This window comes from Diospyros lotus, chromosome 9, assembly GCF_014633365.1.
Source record: "Diospyros lotus cultivar Yz01 chromosome 9, ASM1463336v1, whole genome shotgun sequence".
NCBI lineage: Eukaryota > Viridiplantae > Streptophyta > Magnoliopsida > Ericales > Ebenaceae > Diospyros > Diospyros lotus.
The window spans coordinates 2,736,026-2,750,114 of NC_068346.1; the positions used below are offsets into that span (position 1 = coordinate 2,736,026).

The following is a 14,089-nucleotide window of genomic DNA, read 5'->3' on the forward strand; positions in this document are numbered from 1 at the left end:
AATGGACATGGTAACTGGTTCATAATTCCGCAAGAACCCCAAGAATCAAGAGGCGGCTTGAATAAAAGTTGCTAGCTTAAACAACAGCAGATAAGAAGCAATTGTTGATTTTACAGTTCACTGCTACCATTAGGTAAATAATATCTTATAGAACCTCAACTTTTATCTTGCTTTATTGAATCAAATGAAAATGATGCACAGAATGAGTAGCAAGTTCATAGAGTACAATAAAAATGTGGTATTTAAATGGAAAGAATTAAAGTAATAAGTTGTCTTATAGAAGTTGATAGATGAGCTTACTACTGATGAAGGCAATCATTTAGTTCTTTAGCTTGCTTACGACATTGCCAAACAACAGATAAGGTTCTTCCTGCAGAACATTCAGCGTATCTTGCAGTGTACTGATCACATTCCTTTAGTGCCTTCTGCTTCATTTTGCTTCGTAAAGCTGAAAGTTTAATACATAGATATTAGAATTTTATCTCGATAATAATAGCAGATAGAGAAAACAAAGTTCGGTGGAGTTTAATTCATTCCCCCCCCCCCCCCCCCCCCCTCTTTTTTTTTTTACTTACTAAGAACAATCAAATATTCATCTCAACCAAAGAAATAAGACATCCAGAATACTGAAGCATAGGAGAAAAAAAAAACAGAAATCAACTTTGATTTGATGTGGAAGAGTACAAAAGAGCTAGAAAGGATAAGACGACATATATATATATATATATAAAATTTAATGGAATCCACCCAATTGAAGATATTGCAATATATTTTCAAAACCAAAATAACATTTTCAGAAATACTCATTGCGAACAACTTGTTGGCGCACAAGCCCCAAGAAAGCAAGTAGTAAAAAAATTACTAATTTCGGGGCATGGTATACAGTAGCAAGGGCCAAGAGAAACCCAAGCACATTTGCTGGGAAATGGGTAAGCAGCGTTAATATGTAAAAAACGTTTCTGCCCATGGCAAACAGTAGCAAAGGGCCAAGCAAGAAACCTAAGCACATCACAAAACAGGAAATGACTTGTGAGACCGGAATATAACCATTTCGTCAAAGATAGATCACTAGAGAATATATTGAGTTATATGGTATAGGGATCCTTCCTTGCCAAGCCTGAGTCAACAGCATTAGGAAGTTCCACTACAGCTAAGCCAGAGATCAGCTACTGTGCTCTCGAAGGCCAATTGAATACAAAGATCATCCCATCGACAGGATCTATTAGGAATATGCTCTGCAAATCTTGATACATAGTGACAGCACCCATAACTTTATCCAAGTTAGGACACAGAAATTTGGTTTGACCATCAAGAAGTACAGACCTTTCAAGGTTTTTATAGGTAATGAAGAGCACCTCACCAGTGATTAGAGGTGTCTCCAGGTGCCTTCGTAGCTCCAGACTACTTCTTTTTCACTTGACCTTTTCTTTTGCCTGTAAAAGGAGCAGACACTGTAGGCATTCAGTGGCTGGAACTTTTGTGGCTAATTTTGACACGGCATGAGGCTTCAATGACATTTCAGTGTTAATCCTACTAGCATAACAAGATTTGAAAGATTCACAGATTTTCTGAAATCTTTAAGAATCTGGAGGCTTGCCTCCTTTTAGAGGGATTAACCATCAGATTAGCTTGGAGCCCCATTCTAAGCCTATTAATGCGAGACCATATAGGTCCCCCTTTTTCACAAGGATGAGATAGAGAGACAAGTGCAGGTGATGCTTGATAATGGTATAATTCAACCCAGTACTAGTCCCTTCTCCTATCCACTATTGTTGGTTAATGAAAAACAGGGGTGGCGGATGGAGATTTTGTGTGGATTATAGGGCATTTAATGCAGTCACTATAAAGGACAAATTTCCCCTCCCAACTATTGACAGGTTGCTAGATGACTTGTAAGGGGCAAGGGGTTTTCTAAGTAGGATTTACGAGCTAGTCACCACCGAATATAGCTGAAAAGAGGGGTGTGGGGAAAACAGTTTTCCAGACTGATCAAGGCCACAATTAATTATTGAAGAGAGGGTTGGCTCATAGCAAACATTTCAGCTGGGGGACCAGACCGTAGAAATAAAAGAGATTAGCAACTGATGTGTGGTAGAAGTTGAGAAATTGATTGGTGACTGAGCTGGACTGAAGCATTCTACTGGATGCTGAAGATGTAGCACCAGTCGACTGGGAAGCTCTAGCAGTTGACTAGAATTGTGACATGTGCTATTGGCAGCTACTGGAATTGGTAGTTGAAAGTAGGTTGTCTCAGTTGTTAACTAGTTAAAATAGGGTTAACTATAAGAATATAGGAAGGATCTTCATTATATTCTTGAAGTGAATGAAAAGATTACAAATATCTTCTCTCTACACTCCTTTCATCCCTGTTTTCTCCCTGCACTCTATCACAATCCATTCCCCTTAAAGGAGAGTTGACCACTGGCTCTTCAATTAGTGAACTACTCCCTATGACCCCTCTATCTTTGTCACTGGAACAAATCAGCAATTTTTTCCCTTCATATGTTTGAAGAAATTCTAAGAAGCCTAGCTACAACAATATACGGCCATAGTACATCTTCAATAAAACATTAAAGAATGAAATTGGATTTGTCAATACTTGTGACTTTTGTCAGCACTTCCGGGGCTGACAAGGCTGGGAATGGAATTCGAGAGAATTACAGTGAATCAGGAAGAGAAGGGGAGGGAGAGAATGTGAGGGAAGAGAGAGAGATAACAGAAAGGAGAGAGAGAAAGTGAAAAATATTCTCATTAATCATCGAGAGCATGGCTCCAGTACACTCAGCTTTATAGGCTGTTGGGGGATTCTTCTAGAAGGCATGCTGCGACTCAGCCTGCCCACTACCCTGTCGAGGCTCATCCAACTGAATTACAAAATGGGATGGACCCTTCTACCCCTCTACCTTGCTAGCTACGTGACAAATTCCCCCCTTCTTAAAAACATTTCTTGTCCTCAAGAAATCACACAAGTCCAGCTACCCGAGGGAACTGTTTGAGTAACTCCGGAAGGTATTCCCAAGATGTGTCGTCCGGGGGCCGGTTGCTCCATTGGACCTGCACTTGAATCAAGGGTAAGGACCCTTGGTGGATGACCCTCCTGTCAATAATGGCCATAGGTTCAGATTCCTCTAGGTTCTCCTCCTCCAAGTTGGGTGGTTCAGCACTTACCACTTCCTGTGACCCTACTGATTTCTTGAGTAAGGATACATAGAAGATCGGATGGATGCCTACTCCGTCTGGTAGCTGTAATCGATACGCTGAGCTTCCAACCTTAGCTGTTATTTGGAAAGGGCCAAAGTATTTAGGTCCCAACTTAGAAGGGCACTTGCCTGTGAACAACTGTTGCTGAAATCGCCTGATCTTTAAGTAGATAGAATCGCCTTCTTCAAAATTCCTTTCAGTTCTCCTCCGGTCTGCCAGTTGCTTCATTCGATTTTGTGCCATCGTTAATTCTTGTTTAATAACCTGGAGGGCTTCTTGTCTTTGCCTCAAGTATCTATCCACATCCTTTTCCACATTGGAGTAGTGCATCACTATTGGAATGAGTGGCAGTTTGTACCCAAAGAGTGCTTCGAAAGGCGATCGCTTGAGTGAGCTGTGGAAGTTTGAGTTGTAGCACCATTGAGCTAAGGGCAACCATTGATTCCAGCTTTTCGGCTTGGTGAAACACACACACCGTAGGTAAGCTTCCAAGCACTAATTTACTCTTTCTGTTTGTCCATCCGTCTCCGGGTGGTAGGCTGTAGACATATGTTGGCTAACTCCTAGTTGTTTGAACAGTTCTCTCCAAAAGTTGCTTGTAAATATCTTGTCTTTGTCGGAGGTGATGGACAAGGGCAGGCCATGTACCTTAACCACCGAATCTAGCAGTATCCGGGCCACCTCAGAAGCTGTAAAGGGGTGAGCTAGGCTAAGGAAATACCCAAATTTCATCAATCTATCCACCACTACGAGTATAGTGCTCTTCCCTTCAGATCGGGGTAATCCTTCCACAAAATCCATGGAAATTCTCTGCCATGCTTGGTCTGGTATCTCCAATGGTTGAAGTAAACTAGGGTAGGGAACTTGCTCGTGTTTGCATTTTTGGCAAACTGAGCATGCTAGAACATAGGCCACCACTTCCTTCCTCATTCCCGACCAATAGAATAACTGTCTCACCTTGTTGTAGGTTACATTGAGGCCGGAGTGTCCTCCCATGGGGGATGCATGTAGGGCTTGTAAGATTTGGGTCCGTAGTTCAGGGTCTTCCCCAATCACCATTCGTCCTCGATACCTCAATAGCCCCACCTTCAACGTGTACCTCTTCTGCTCACCCCCCTCTATGGCAAGAATGGTCATGAGTTCTTGAGCCCAGGGTGTCCCTTCATAGCTGCGTGACACCTCTTTGATCCAATTGGGAACAAGTACAGAGACCGCTTGGCATTCCCCATTTTCTTCCCTTCTAGACAGTGCATCAGCCACTGTATTTTCTTTGCCCTTGCGGTACTGGATGCTGTAATCCAGCCCTAACAGCTTGGTGACCCCTTTTCTTTGTAACTGCGTGTGTAACCTTTGTTCTCCTAAGAACTTGAGGCTTTCATGGTCAGTCTTGATAATAAATGAATTTCCCTCCAAATAACACCTCCATTTGTCCACTGCCATTAGCATCGCTAGTAATTCCTTATCATAGATGCTTAGTCCCAAGTGTTTGGGAGCTAAAGCTTGGCTAAGGAAAGCTATTGGCCTGCCGTCCTGCACCAACACTGCTCCCACGCCCGTGTCACATGCATCTGTTTCCAATATGAAAGGCTTGGAAAAATTTGGTAGAGCTAAAATGGGAGCTTGTGTCATAGCCTCCTTTAAAGAAGTGAAGGCGGCTGTTGCCTCCTCTCCCCATACAAACCCATTCTTCTTGAGCAGTTTGGTCAGGGGCTTGCTAATTATCCCATACCTCTTAATGAACTTTCTGTAATAGCCAGTTAGCCCCAAAAAACCCCGCAACTCCTTCACAGTCTTAGGGCTAGGCCACTCCACCATGGCAGTAATTTTTTTGAGGTCAGTAAGCACGCCCTCTCCAGTGATTATGTGCCCAAGGTATTCCACATTTCCCTCTGCGAAGGTACATTTAGACTTTTTGACAAACAATTGGTTAGATTTGAGGACTTGGAATGTGGTTTTGAAGTGGGTTAGATGTTGTTCCATGTTTGGGCTATAAACTAAAATATCATCGAAGAAAACAAGGATAAATTTTCTAAGATATGGGCAGAAAATGTGATTCATGAGGACTTGAAATGTTGCGAGGGCATTGGTTAGGCCGAATGGCATTACTAGGAACTCATAGAGCCCTTGGTGCGTGCGGAATGTGGTTTTGGGGATGTCCAAGGCGTTCATTCGGATCTGGTGATAACCAGATCTAAGGTCTAGCTTTGAAAAAATTGTAGCTCCTGATAATTCGTCAAGTAGGTCGTCTATGATAGGGATGGGGAACTTGTTTTTGATGGTATAGGTGTTTAGTTGTCTATAGTCAACACAAAACCTCCAGCTACCATCTTTTTTTTTACCAAGAGTACAGGGGAGGCAAATGGGCTCTGGCTCGGCCGAATGACCTGTTTGGATAGCATTTCTTTTACTAGACGTTCAATCTCAGCCTTCTGAAATGGGGAATAACGGTAGGAGCGAACATTGATAGGTTCGATGTTTGGCTTAAGATGGATGGTATGTCCTAGAAATCGGTCCGGAGGTAAGGAGGTGGGTTCCAAGAACAGTTCCTCAAATTCAACCAATAGAGAATGTAAAGAATCAATAAATGGTACCTCGCTCGGGGTGTGGGCTGATGCCTGTAATTTGAACCACGGATTGCCCATTGTGTCCGCTGTCGACCTTCCTTCGCACACCTCAACGGCATAGACCGAATGGAGCTGTGCAATGGTCCCTTCGTCCTGCTCCATGAGCTTCTGCAGATGGCTGCTTGAGATTGCTCGGCACTCTCCTCCACCCCCGCTCCCAGTTAAGGTTACCCTTCGCCCTCCTTTATCAAAAGTCACCTCCAGCGTGTTGAACTCAAATATGAGATGGCTGACTGTCTTCATCTAATCTACTCCCAAAACTACTTGACATCCACCTAGCTGTAAAATCCTTAGTTCTGCCGAAAATTCATGCCCTTGCATCCTCCATGGAAACCCTGGGCACTTGTATCGGCTAATCATCTTGTGACCATTAGCAACCGTGACATAGAGGGGAGCGGTGGGTTGGAGGACGCATAGTAGTTCCTTGGCTGGGCTTTCGTCCAAGAAACTATGCGAGCTCCCACTATCTATTAATATCAGAAGCTTCCTTTTCCCAACATTACCTCTGATTTTGATCGTTTTCTCCGAAGGGTGACCCTCCAAGGCGTGAAGTGAAATCTGTCCTCCTTCCTCCTCTTCTTCCATTTGTTTTCCGGTGTCCTCTTCGGGCATGTCATCTCCCCCTTCGTCATCGTCCCCTTCCATTTGCATTAGTGCTCTCTTGCACTGGTGCCCCACTGTATATTTCTCCCCACACTTAAAACACAAGCCCATTTGTCTTTTCTGATCCCATGTAAGGGACTGTAGGGGACTAGCTGCAATCGGGGCCTTTAGTGGATAGCTTCCCTTTGGCATTTGGGAATTGCCAATCTTCTGACTCCCCCCTGCCGGCCCTTGCCACCCCACTCTAGACCCTTTTTGTACGTGTCTATGCTTTCGAGCGAAGGCCTCCAGGGACAACTCATGCAGGTGAGCCTTCTCAACCACTTGTCTGACTGTCGTGGGTTGTAGCTTTTTCACCATGGGTCGCAGCTCATCATGCAGTCCACTAAGGAAACTGGACACAAAATACTGCTCGTCTAGCATTGGGTGGGCGTGTCCTAACCTCAATTTCAACTCCTCAAATCGGGCCCGGTACTCCTCCACTGCCCCATCTTGTCTCAGCTTATTAAACTGCTCCACCACATTCGTCAAGCTGCTTTCCTCGAACCTGGCACATAATTCCTCGACAAACTCCGGCCATCTCCATTCCTGACGTCTAGCACTCCAGCTTTGAAACCATGAATCTGCTGCATCGTTCAAGTATGCAACAGCCATGTTGACCTTGTTTTCTTCCATCACTCGATAGTGATAGAAAAAACGTTCGCACCTTCTTATCCACCAACGAGGCTTCACTCCCTCAAACACTGGTATCTCCATCTTTAGGACAGGAACATTATTTATAGCACCTAAGCCTCCTCGCATGGTCGCACCTAAGCCTCCTTGCATGGTCGCCTCTCCTGCAGGCTCCATCCTCTCATCTCTATCTTGACGGCCCCGTGCTCCTTGGAAGATGGGAGCAGTAGCTGTTCTAGGTGGAAAATCCATTGGTAAGGTCGCGTTTGGTTGTCGAGAAAAAATGGCTAGTGCAGCGTTCAACTGCTGGCTTAGTCCCGTAAACTCCACTCGGAGATGAGCGAAGTCATCCCTCAAATTTCGCTCCATTTCGATAACATCTGCCCTCATCCTGCTTATGTCTTCATGGGTATTTCTGATACACGCTTCTACTGTTTCCAACCTTTCCTCCACCAGCTCTTGGCCATGTCGCACTCCTTCGTCTATGGCGTCTAAGCGAGCTTCCATTTGTTTCATGCGGGTACCTTCTGCCATGGTCGTTGGTTGCAGCTCGTCAATCCGGGACCGTAGACTTTGATACCAATTGTCAGCACTTCAGGGGCTGACAAGGCTAGGAATGGAATTCGAGAGAATTCCAATGAATCGGGAAGATAAGGGGAGGGAGAGAATGTGAGGGAAGAGAGAGAGATAACAGAAATGAGAGAGAGAAAGTGAAAAATATTCTCATTAATCATCGGGAGCATGGCTCCAGTACACTCAGCTTTATAGGCTGTTAGGGGATTCTTCTAGAAGGCATGCTACACTCAGCTTTATAGGCTGTTAGGGGATTCTTCTAGAAGGCATGCTGCGACTCAGCCTGCCCACTACCCTGCCGAGGCTCATCCAACTGAATTACAAAATGGGATGGACCCTTCTACCCCTCTACCTTGCTAGCTACGTGACAACTTTCTGCCTTATTTCATACCCCGAGGAAAATGACCGAGTCAGCAACCTTCAACAAGAAATAAATCCTCCCTCAATCCAGCTAAAAGTTATCCAAATCTAACACAGTTATTCTGCTTGTGAATATATTGTTGGCAAAAATATCACAACCTAAGATTGATATTTTCTTTCCGCGTAAAGAATACAATCATCGATTCCAATAGCTGACGAAATGGTTTCAAATGTTCTAAAACCCTAGCATCAAACAAACCCTCTGAAAAGCAGCAATTGAAATGGGAATCCATTAGATTGGAGCTGAACGGACCTTGCGGCAAACTTTAATCGACGCGAATGAAGCCAACAAGGAATTGCAACAAAGAACAATGCCAATTAATCACGTCTGTATAATTAAGGTTTAGCGATTACAGAACAACGATTCGAGGGTATAGTGTTAGAATGCTACCTTCTTCAACTTTCTTCTTGACGTGATTTTCTCTGGCTTCCTGTACGTATCCCATACTTCTTCTTCTTCTTCTTCTTCTTCTTGCGTGGTGAAGCAAATGGCGGGTGGATTGCAGGGTTCAGCGACTCATCGAAGCTGTTTATTGCAGTAAACAAAGTGGGTTAGGTTCAAACTTATTGCCAAAAAAGACTCGATTTTTATTGATACAAAATGAAAATGTAATCTTAATATTAAAACTTTGATATATAACTAAAAACACTGATAAAAAAAATGAGATCTTTATTAATAATTAACTCACAAAATATCTAATGAAAATGTTAATAAATACTTAAAGTCGTGTCTGTTTTTAATTTTGTATGTTTAATTTTTATTTTATGTTAAAAAAATAAAAAAAACAAATATAATACATGGCAACATAGTCAATTTTGTTTTTATTAGTATGAGTTGGTAGAATATCCTTATTGTTATATAAATATAATAATAAATTTATTTATAATATGAGAGTGTCTCGATCAAAGTTAATAAGCGATCTATACGAAAAAAATTAATCAAGAAACATGAGTAATCTTATGTGAACCCTTCAATACTTAAGTCAATATTTGAATAAAAGTGTGAAATGCATAAAAAGTAGAATTGTAATAAATGTGAAGTTTTGAGCATATATTGACTAGATGAAGAGTTTATTATTTATAGGAAGAGAAGATTGACAAGTCGAGAGAGAATCATAATTTTTAGCAAACATTTCATACTCGTTTTTTAATTTGAAAGCAAATATATCGAAAGCATAATCTCATATAAATAATATATGGAGATCAAGTATTTCAAGGTTTATAGTCTCTTAAAATGGTCATTTGTGTGGTTGAGAGACATACTTTTAATCTGGGTAGCGCACAAGGGTCTTCTAAATAACTCAATGACTTATGAATTCTTAGGTCTCTTAAAGGCATCAAAAAAAGACCTTTAGATGAAGTCATTCCATCTTAATAAATTGAACTAGTGTTTTTATGCCTATGAATTTATGAATTTATGCACCTATGACTTGGTCATAGGGATTTGTCTTAGAATAGACTTTTAAACCTCTTTATTTGAGCTTTAATCTATCTTTGAGCATGAATTTACTTATTTTGACATAATTCTTTAATTCATCAAATTATAAGTTCATTTAATTTGAATTAAATTAATTCATATGAATTATTCAATAAAAAATAAAAGTGGTGGTAGAATATTGTAATATAAAAGAAGAATAGAGTGGAATTAAAAAATTAAAATGAAAACAAAATTTTTGTGTGTATACAATTTAAAAAAAAAAAAAAAACTTAAACAAAATTTATTTTATTTTTATTTATAGAATGTTAAAATAAAACACAAAAATCTTAAATAACAGCGCAATCCAAACGGGGCAGGAGTTGGACAGCTTGCCAGCGCCTCCTCACAAGTCACAAGAGCCGGATAAGCGAATTGACCAAAAAGGGCTTTGACGGTCAATGCACACGTGGCTCTGGCCGACCGCCAGCCATCTGTCGCGTTCCCACTGGATCTCTCCCCTCCCAGCCAGAATCCCCCATTTTAATCCCCGCTCTTCGCCCACTTCTCCGCTCCTCTCTGCAATACAAAGAGAAAGAGAAAAGATTCGCCGGGTAGAGGACGGTACTCTCTCTCTCTCTCTCTCGCCCATCTTTTCTGATTCTTAGGTCTTTGATTTTCCAGGTTAGATTTGCCTTCCTGTTTGCACGCTTTCTATGTAGATCGGAAATCGTTTACTGTTGCTTCCCCTGATTCGTCACTCTTCAAACTCGTAGGGCAATTGATCTGGATGTTACATCCTCAATAGATCAGTCGAATAAGCTCGAATCTCCGTTTGTTTGCTGCGAGCCTGTGGAAAGCGGAGTGGAATTGAATGTAGATTATTTGATTTGATATCATTAGATTGGACGAGTTTGTGTGTGCATAAACACCTCTATATACATATATCTGCATGATATTAGTATCTGGACAAACTATTTATTATGCCGGTCCCTTCCGTGGGTTGATTAAAACAGAAGATGAGTTTATATAAATATATTAATTTGTTACACTGCCTTGTGTGACACTGACGAATAATAACTTAAATAATTTTGTCTGAGACTCGCAGACTCAGATTGGGTTCTGAGAATACGTAGGTAGCTGAGAGAACTGAGTTTTTGATTCTTAGATCTTCAACATCATGGACCTCGGAAGATCAAATTCCTGTGAATAGTGTATGATGGACTTGATGTGTCTAGTTGAGGGCTGTTTGTGCCGAGTTTTTATTAAACTGAATGTCAGTTAAATTTGTGGTATTAAAAATATGTTTGCTTTTCTTGTGTATGGTCATGCTTACAAGGGATGTGTTTGGAACCACTTTACAGAATTAAGTGTTAGTTTAGCATAACAAAGATGGTGCCAACTGAGTTGTCGCGCGAGGAAAATGTTTACATGGCCAAATTGGCCGAACAGGCTGAAAGATACGAAGAAATGGTTGAATTCATGGAGAAAGTGGCAGTGGCAGGGGATGCTGAGGAATTAAGTGTGGAGGAAAGGAACCTCCTCTCTGTTGCTTACAAGAACGTGATTGGAGCCAGGAGGGCTTCTTGGAGAATTATCTCTTCTATTGAACAGAAGGAAGAGAGTCGTGGAAATGAAGACCATGTCTCCCTTATCAAGGAGTACAGGGGAAAGATCGAGGCAGAACTCAGCAAGATCTGTGATGGGATTCTCAAGCTTCTCGATTCACATCTCATTCCCGCTGCAACAGCCGCAGAGTCCAAGGTGTTCTACCTTAAGATGAAGGGTGATTATCACAGGTATCTGGCCGAGTTCAAGACTGCGGCTGAGAGGAAGGAGGCTGCTGAAAACACATTGCTGGCTTACAAGTCCGCCCAGGTGGGTGGTCATTGTGCCATGTTGCCATTTTTACTGATGTCCTCATCTTTGTGTCTCTGTCACTTCATACTTCCTGATTTATCTTCTCGTTTTCTTTGATGAAGGATATTGCTTTAGCTGACTTGGCTCCCACTCACCCAATAAGACTGGGACTTGCACTTAACTTCTCTGTCTTTTACTATGAGATCCTCAATTCCCCTGATCGTGCCTGCAATCTTGCAAAGCAGGTATTGCTTATTAAACTGCATTGTTTCCCATTTGTTCTGTTGTCGCTGTGTTCAGTGGAACTTATTTGTGTTTATGCTTGAGGAATGCTTAAGTTTGCATATTGGTCAAATGTTTCGAAACCTGGAAGTATACAATTTACATGATATTTTTTTTCTTTTTACCGATGGAATAACATGATAAGTTAGACAAGTTCTCAGTTTTCACCCATAAAGATTCTTAGTAGTTATCGGGACACATGGGACATAATCAAAAGGAGATGCGGTCAACAAAGTGTGTTGGATCTGGATATACAAGTTCTTAAGGTAACAAAGAAGCTTTCCCTGTAAAGAATTGGTTGAAAGTAATGCATATCAAGTTTGTTTTGATGAGAGAGAACAAGGTAGAAACTCATTTTGTTGGAACTGATCTATTTGAGATTGTGTTCATCAGTTCTTTGACTTTATTTGTCTTTCCTAATCAAGGAGGTTATAGCCACTTGGTGATTTGATGGCTTCTTGTTGGTCAACTTTTTTTTGATCGAGTTCTGCATAGAGAGTAAATGGCCCAAAAAGTGACTTGCCTCTTGGTTTTGATCATCAAAAGCAGTCTCCTAGATTTAAAAATTCTGGTTACATATAATAAATGATCTATGAACTAATATGCTTGCTTGTGAACGGAATGCTGAGTGAGATCCAGTAGGACGGTAGCATCATCTCTTTGCCACTTCCCTTGCTAAGTTTTATTTTACATTTTGGATGGTTCCATTACAAAATACTTAAATTAAAACTGGGTGGTCGCAGTTTGATGGTACCATATGGCGTCACAAAAATGTCCTTTCTGTTCATTGGAAGGTAGACTGCAAACTAATCTTGGATATGGAGGCGGCCCTGCCTTCTGCAATGTCAAGTTGACTGGGCCTACTGAATCAATCTGTCTTGTATACGTTGTAGCTCTAGTCTGGGCTCTCCAATTGTTTTCAGATAGCTGAACTATTTTATCTGTGTGTGGCCCCATTTTTCATGCTTATAAAGAAGTACAACTGAACCTTTTTTCTCGGTACTTGGCAGGCTTTTGATGAGGCTATTTCCGAGCTAGACACATTGGGTGAGGAATCATACAAGGATAGCACATTGATCATGCAACTTCTTCGGGACAATCTGACACTATGGACTTCTGATGTTGCGGTCTCTTTCTATCCCTTTTTTCCTGTATTTGTTTTTCTGTGCGCCATTACTTCATGTCCTTACTGCTTGTTGCATGTGCACGTGCACTTGTGTGATATATGTTGGTTACTAATGACAATAACACAACCACACCAAACCTTAATTTCACGATACAGGGTTGACTGTATGAATTTCAACTTTTCAATCTATGATCATATCTCATGTCATGCTTAAGAGTTTCCTAACAAGTTTTTTTTTTGGTCTTTACCACCTTTGCTACAAATTTCTTTCATTATACCTATGCTCCTCGTTGGAGTGTCTAGTTGTTGCATTCTTCTCACTAACCAAACTACAGCAATAACTTCATTTCTAGTTGTCTTTTTTGTGTGTCAAATATATGCTGGTTACTTGCATATGTAAATTTAAACCTGTGTCTTAAACCTTTTTGTAACCAACTCAAATGGTCCATTTTGTCCAACTTCCTTGCACTTCTGAATTTAGACAATTCAAAATAATATGCCAATACTAAACCCATGTTCTAGACTTTGAGCCAACCAACCAAAACAAGTTGGCTAGAGTTATGTCACAGATGTTGAAATCTCAATGCAAACTGGATTAGGCTCCCATGCTTCTAACTCAGAGAGCTCTCCAGTGCTACTATTCCCCGACAGAGTCATAGAACTCACTCAAGGCTTGTTTTATCCAGAGTTCTATTTGAATCCCCCACCCCCCACTGGTACTGGTATTCTTTGAACTGATGATTATGTTATTCTAATTTCAGGATGAAGGTGGGGATGAGATCAAGGAAAGTTCAAAGCGCGAGCCCCCAGAGGGTCAGCAGTGATTTGTAGGAGCTGTAGTTTGTACTTTCATTTGTGATCATAACATGGATTGTACTTTTGGGAGTCTGCAGAAACATTCCATAATCTGTGTGCTGGTGTGCCCAGGATTGTACTGCTCCTATTGGTTATAAGCTTGTTTATTGCAGATCAAATTAATACGATTTGATGGGTATGGCTATTTCCTTTGTTTCCTGCTCCAATATGATTTTCTTGAGGGACTCTCTGTTTCTGAAAGGGTTCGACAGAGCATCAAGCTGAACACCATGATGCAGTACTTCTCATCATGGCAGTACCAATACTGCAGCAGCATCTGGTTGACCACCGATGAACACATCGACACATCCCTAGAACTCGATGGACTGTCTGTGTGTGTGAAACAACAAAGTTTGAAGTGAAAATGGACACATACGATGATTATATCATGCGAAACAACAAATTTTTCAGGACAATTCAAGCAAGTTCTCATAGGATCAAACAGAAACAAATGCATGC

The 14,089-nt window shown here is 41.3% G+C and overlaps 3 protein-coding genes across 7 annotated transcripts in view; 2 read left to right on the forward strand and 1 right to left on the reverse strand.

Annotated features, from left to right (window-relative positions):
* Positions 1-13,775, forward strand: part of LOC127810378 (14-3-3-like protein GF14-C) — a 38,134-nt gene extending 24,359 nt beyond the window's left edge. Inside the window, exons 1-6 of one of the 5 annotated variants that reach the window (XM_052349831.1) lie at positions 10,055-10,191; positions 10,284-10,383; positions 10,872-11,385; positions 11,490-11,612; positions 12,660-12,776; positions 13,537-13,775. In XM_052349831.1, the coding sequence (XP_052205791.1) occupies positions 10,900-11,385; positions 11,490-11,612; positions 12,660-12,776; positions 13,537-13,599 (789 nt within the window). In that variant the 5' untranslated portion in view covers positions 10,055-10,191; positions 10,284-10,383; positions 10,872-10,899 and the 3' untranslated portion in view covers positions 13,600-13,775. Of the gene's footprint in view, positions 1-9,967; positions 10,192-10,283; positions 10,384-10,871; positions 11,386-11,489; positions 11,613-12,659; positions 12,777-13,536 lie in introns of those variants that run through there. The other 4 variants (XM_052349829.1, XM_052349827.1, XM_052349830.1 and 1 more) reach the window with 4 other exon arrangements.
* The window catches only part of LOC127810373 (uncharacterized), a 49,769-nt gene that overhangs the window by 16,379 nt on the left and 19,301 nt on the right, over positions 1-14,089 (forward strand). The gene's annotated exons all lie outside the window — the stretch shown is intronic.
* On the reverse strand, positions 300-8,651 carry LOC127810385 (uncharacterized). The gene is made up of 2 exons (XM_052349843.1): positions 8,485-8,651; positions 300-448 (listed from the first exon to the last, which is right to left on the reverse strand). Exons 1-2 carry the CDS (start codon positions 8,537-8,539, stop codon positions 300-302), a joined length of 204 nt encoding a protein of 67 aa, XP_052205803.1. The 5' UTR covers positions 8,540-8,651.